General features: G+C 42.8%; 1 protein-coding gene across 1 annotated transcript in view; it reads right to left on the reverse strand.

Moving 5' to 3' along the window:
- The window catches only part of LOC148137383 (putative G protein-coupled receptor 139), a 136041-nt gene extending 135908 nt beyond the window's left edge, over positions 1–133 (reverse strand). Inside the window, exon 1 of the mRNA XM_087982997.1 lies at positions 87–133. Coding sequence (XP_087839123.1) covers positions 87–133 — 47 coding nt within the window. The remainder of the gene's footprint in view (positions 1–86) is intronic.
- Between the last annotated feature and the right edge of the window lie 5867 nt (positions 134–6000).

A 6000-nucleotide genomic window follows, 5' to 3' on the forward strand; every position in this document is an offset into this window, starting at 1 on the left:
GATAGTATAGTAAGACACTGTTCTCTGTGATCGCGATTGTGAGTCCTGAAAGCTGCGTCACCTACTGGTGTTTGGGTAAGGGATACCTCATCTGGGCTGCAGAGGAACTTGGAGTGGGAGGGTAACGATCCATTGGTCGTGGTCTGTGTAGGTACCAACGACAGAGATAAAACTAGAGCAGAGGGTCTGTTAAGGGATACGAAGATCTCAGAGCTAAATTAGAAAACAGAAACAAAAAGGAAATAATCTCTGGATTACGGCCTGAACCATGAGCTAATTAGCACAGGGTCAGCAGGAAAATGCGTGGCTCAAAGTTTGGTGCGGGAGAAATGGGTTTGTATCATGGGACATTGACACCAGTACTGGCGAAGGAGGGCACTGTGCTGATCGGACGGTCTTCATCTGAACCGTGTTGGGACCGGAATCCTGGTAAATCACATAACTCGGGCTGCAGACTGGACTTTAAGCTAAGTGAGTGTGGGGTGGTGTCAGTTATAGAGAAAATTAGAAAACCCGAATTAAAGGAGGGGGTAAGACTGCAGAACTCAAGAAGAAGGCGTTTGGTATGCTTTCCTTTATTGGTCAGAGTACAGAGTACAGGAGTTAGGAGGTCATGTTGCAGCTGTACAGGACATTGGTTAGGCCACTGTCAGAATATTGCATGCAATTCTGGCCTCCTTCCAATTGGAAAGATGTTGCGAAACTTGAAAGTGTTCAGAAAAGATTTACAAGGATGTTGCCAGGGTTGGAGAATTTGAGCTCCAGGGAAAGGCTGAACAGGCTGGGGCTGTTTTCCCTGGAGCGTCGGAGGCTGAGGGGTGAACTGAAAGATGTTTACTAAATTATGAGGGGAATGGATAGGGTAAATAGGCAACGTCTTTTCCCTGGGGTCGGGGAGTCCAGAACTAGAGAGCACAGGTTTTGGGTGAGAGGGTAAAGGTATAAAAGAGACCTGAGGGACAACGTTTTCACGCAGAAGGTGGTACATATATGGAGTGAGCTGCCAGAGGAAATGGTGGAGGCATTTAAGAGGTATTTGGATGGGTATATGAATAAGAAGGGTTTGGAGGGATATGGGCCGTGTGCTGGCAGGTGGGACTAGATTGGGTTGGGATAGCTGATCGGCATGGACGGGTTTGACCGAAGGTTCTGATTCCATGCTATACATCTCTATGATTCTATGACTCCAAGTTATTTAAATCTCCAGCACAGACGCAGCACCATACACAGGGAATATGGAAAGTGTGAGCAATCAAACTTCAAATACACAGGACAAACAAATGACAATGAGAAGAGGAATAGCTAATACAGGGCTGAACTGTTATATCGGAATGCATGCAGTATAACGAATAAAGTAAAAATGCTTGTGACTCATACACAAATTGGCAGGTCGCCATCACGGAGACGTCACTGCAAGAGGATCAGAATTGGCAGCTGAATATTCAAGGATATTATCAAAAGATAGGCAGTTGGATAGAAGGGAGGAGGCTGTCTTATTAGAAAGAAATGAAATTAAATCAATAAGAAGAAATGAAGTAAGGTCAAGTGGTGTGGAATCTGTATCAGTAGACTTGAGGAATCAAAAAGGTTAAAAAAAATGTAGTTGGAGCTCTGTTCAGGCCTCCAAACAGTCGTCAGGAGTTGAGGTGCAAGATATAACAGGAGCTAGAAAGAAGTGTAGGAAAGACAAAGTTACAGTGATCATGTGGGATTACATTACGGAGGTGGGCTGGGAATTCAGGTTGGTAGTGGTTTGCAGGAGAAGAAATTTGTGGAATGTCGATGAGTTGGTTTTTTGGAGCAGCTTGCGCAGGCATTTTAGATAAGGGAGCTTAAGGAGAAGGAAATCATAGGAGGCAATGATCATAATATGATTGAATTTACTCTGCAATTTCAGATGGCATAGTTAGAATCAGAGGTAACGGTATTAGAGCTGAATAAAGGCAATTATAGAGGCATGAGAGAGGAGCTGGGTAGAATTGACTAGTAGAAGGGCCCAACAAGAAAGACAGTGGAGCAGCAATGGCAGGAGATTTATGGAGTAATTCAGGATGCAACAGAGATTTACCCCGAGTAAAAAGCGGCATGATACATGGAGAATGAGGTAACCGCGACTCACGAAGGAAGTCAGGTATAGCATTAAAGCAAAAGAGAAAGGACATAATGGGGGAAAGTACAATGGGAAACCAGAGTTTTGGGAAACTTACAAAGACAAAACAGAAGGCAAACAAAATAAAATAAGGAGGGAGATTACTAAATATCGGTGTAAGCTAGCCAGTAATGTAAAGGAAGAAATGTAAGAGTTTCTTTCGATATATAAAGTACAAAAGAGAGTCAAAATATGGCATTGGATTGCTGGAAAATGACACTGGAGAGATAGCAGTGGGGACAAAGAAAATGGCCGAGGAATTGGATAATTACTGTGCATAAGTTTCATTGTGGAAGACACGAATAATATCTCAAACATTCAGGAGAGTGAGTGGCTAGAGCTGAGTATGGTGACCACCACCATGGAGAACATGCTAGGAAAAAGCTGAATGGCTTAAAGTTGGTTAAATAACCTGAACCAGATGGATTAAATGCCTTTGTTATAAGGGGGATAGCTGAATAGTTAGTTGAGGTGATGGTGGTGATTTTTCAGGAATTACTCGAGAAAGGAACAATCCTAGAGCATTGGAAACACCCTAATGTGACATCTGTTTTTGCCCAGGGAGTAAGGAAGAAAAGACAAAAACAAATGCTTAACCTTTGTCGTGGGTAAGATCCTGGGATCCCTTGTGAAGGATGAGATTTCTTAATACTTGGAAGCATTTGGCAAAATAGGGCAAAGTTAGCATGGTTCCATCAAGGGAAGGTCATGCCTGACAAATTTGATGGAAATCTTTGAAGAAAAAGTGAGCAGGCTCGATCAAGTAGAGCCAATGGATGTTATCCATCTGGACATCAAGAAGGCCTTTGGCAAGGTGTCACATAGGAGATTATTGATTATGATAAGGGTCCGTGGTGTTAGAGGCAAGGTAGAGGCGTGAACAGAAGCTTGCCTGTCTGACAGAAAGCAGAGAGTGGGGATAAAATGGTCCTTCTCATGATGGCAGCAGGTGACAAGTGGTGGTCAGCAAGGCACAGTATTGGTGCCATAACGTTTTACCTTATACATTAACAACCTAGATGATGTAACTGACGGCACTCTGGCTAAGTTTGCAGACGAAACTAAGATACGTAGAGTGCCAGGTCGGAGAGAGGAGACATAGAGGCTGAAGAAGGAATTGGCCAGGTGAAGGGGTTGGCAGATGCATTCCAACGTCTGAATTTGTGAGGTCATGCTCTTTGGCATGAAGAATAGAGGCATGGTCTATTTCCTAAATGGGGAGAAAATTCAGAAATCTGATTGCAAAGGGACTTGGGAGGTCAAGTGCAGGGTTCTCTTAAGATAAGCTTGCAGGCTGAGATAATAGTTAGGAGGGCAATTGCAGTCATTATTGATGGCATTTATTACGAGAGAAATTGAATATAAGAACAGGCTGTATACAGCTTTGGTCAGACTACATTTGGAGTGTTGCGCGTACTATTGAGCTTCATATCTCAGGAAGGATGTACTATCCCTGAAGCATGTTCAGAAGATTTTCACGGGAATAATCATAAGAGTGAAAAAGTTTATTGTATGAGGAATGTTTGAGTCTTTGGATCTATACTTGATAAAGTTTAGAAGGAAGAGAGGAAATGTAATTGAAACATACAGAATACTGAATGACCTAAACCGAGTGGATGTTCATAAGATGTTTCCATTGGTAGGAGAGACTAAGACGAAAGGACACAGCCTTAGCTTAAAGCGAACATATTTTAGAACGTTGATAAGGAGACTTCTTTAACCAGCGAATGGTGAATCTTCGCAATTTATTGGCAGAGAAGGCTGTGGGGCCAGGTCATTGAATATATCTGAGACAGGGATAGTTTTTTTGATTATCCAGGGGATCAAGGATTACGGGCAGAAGGTAGGAGAATGGGTTTTAGAAACTTATCAGCGATGATTGAATGGTGGAGTAGACTCAATAGGCAAACTTGCCCAATTCCTGCTCCTATGTCGTATAGTCGTATGGACTAAACCTTAAGGAGGCACCTTACTTCTCTGATGATATGGATTCATGCTCTTCATGAAGGTCAGAAGCTGGTGGAAGTAGTTGACTGTTATAGAATGAAGGTATTGTGGCTGCTGCCGGCGTGGTGGATAATATGACATTCAGTGCAAGATCACACACCAACTGCTCTGTATTAATGTGGGGAGAGTTTATTCAAAAGCTGGACCTTTCTATCTCTCTCAATCGCCGTAGGGAGTGGGGGTTTTGTGGGTAAGCGTAACGTCCGCAGAGGCACTTAAACTATCCAGCATCATGTATCCTGAGTGAAATACAGTCATGGAACTTATCACATTCTCATTGTATGTTTAGAATATAAGGAGTGATTGTCCATACCCCTCAAGGTTCAATGCAATCATCTCTTATTATCTCACAGCGTTAAAGATCAACCTTTATTCACTCCTCATGGTGCCATCATCCCAGGGATGAATCCGGTGGAACTCGTGTTCATTCTTTCTATGGTAAGGAGATCACTCCTAATAAAGGAGATAAAATCTGCACAATACCCCAAACACAGCCTCAACAACGCTCTCAAAGTTGATCACAATAATTCCTTCCCTCGCTTAGCTGGCTCCATTTCCTTCATGTGACACAGGAAACCATTCATTTACAATGCACTGCCACTGATGTGGAACTTAAAACATCCTTACATCTGTAGGTCAGCATCAATAAAGCCAGCACCAGAGGTGGCTATCGAGATAGACATCACTCTTGGGGAGAGACTCAATCACAAAGAATACATCTAAAATAGTTAATGGCCACCTACCTGAAAGGAATTCACCTGCAGGAATATGGGATACACGCAGAGGGAGGGAATTATCTTTCCTTTTGATCTGCCCTCACGGGATGTGTGCAGCCCTGGTCAGGCCAGCGTGTTATGCCGTCCTTGAACTGAGTGGCTGGTTCAGCTGTTCTACAGGACAGTAAAGAATAAAACACATTGCTGTAGGTTTGCAGTCACACGGAGAGTTGACCAGGGAAGAATGACCCATTGACTTCTTTAATGGGCATGAGGCAAGCCGATATCAACAGATTATTATTTTGTGGCTCTTGATTATGATTACACTGTCTTCCCATCTTTCCCATTTTTCCATATCTGTGCAGAGAACGTAAACATCTCAAGTGCAATTATTTTGCAATGGATACGTGGTAAAAAGGGACTTGGAACAGCTGTATGTGGAGATGAACAAAGGCACAAACGATGGTTTATCCAGGAGTTGTACTGAGGCTGAGGCGGAGACTGGGGTGTCACGATGGTGGCACTGGACAGGATTGTTGAGTGGAGAGGATATGGAAATGTAAACTTGAGCAGGACAAAATGAATCAAGGAGAACAGTCTTTTTAATCCTCGCATATTGGTGCGTAATTTGTAAATAATCATTTGCTAGTTATAATTTGTAAGGAATGGAATCTTTGATTGGAACTGAAAACACTGACTTGCACCTTTCCAAAGTTTACATATCATGACCATCAATTCAGTTCAGACCGTTTCACTAACCAATCTACCAACTGCAGATGCATATGTCCACGACAGCATCAGTAAAACTGACCACCGCACTGTCGTTGAGGAGACAAAGCCTCACGGTCACATTGAGAATAAACTAAGTTGTGTTGTGTGGCACTATCACCATGCTAAATGGCACATACCTCAAACAGATCTCGCAACTTAAGACTGAGCATTCATAAGATGCTGTGGTCCATCAATATCAGAACAATACTCCAGCACAATCTGTAATGTCATGACACAGCATATAAACCACTCGATCATTACCATCAAGCCAGCGGATTGACCCTAGCCCAATAGAGAGTGAAACAATGGGGAAAAAAACTGCTCAAGTATTTTCTGTACATAAAACGCAGGACAAAT

This window comes from Chiloscyllium plagiosum, unplaced genomic scaffold (assembly GCF_037043375.1).
Source record: "Chiloscyllium plagiosum isolate Xiang-an unplaced genomic scaffold, Cpla_swu_hap1 HiC_scaffold_44, whole genome shotgun sequence".
Lineage (NCBI taxonomy): Eukaryota > Metazoa > Chordata > Chondrichthyes > Orectolobiformes > Hemiscylliidae > Chiloscyllium > Chiloscyllium plagiosum.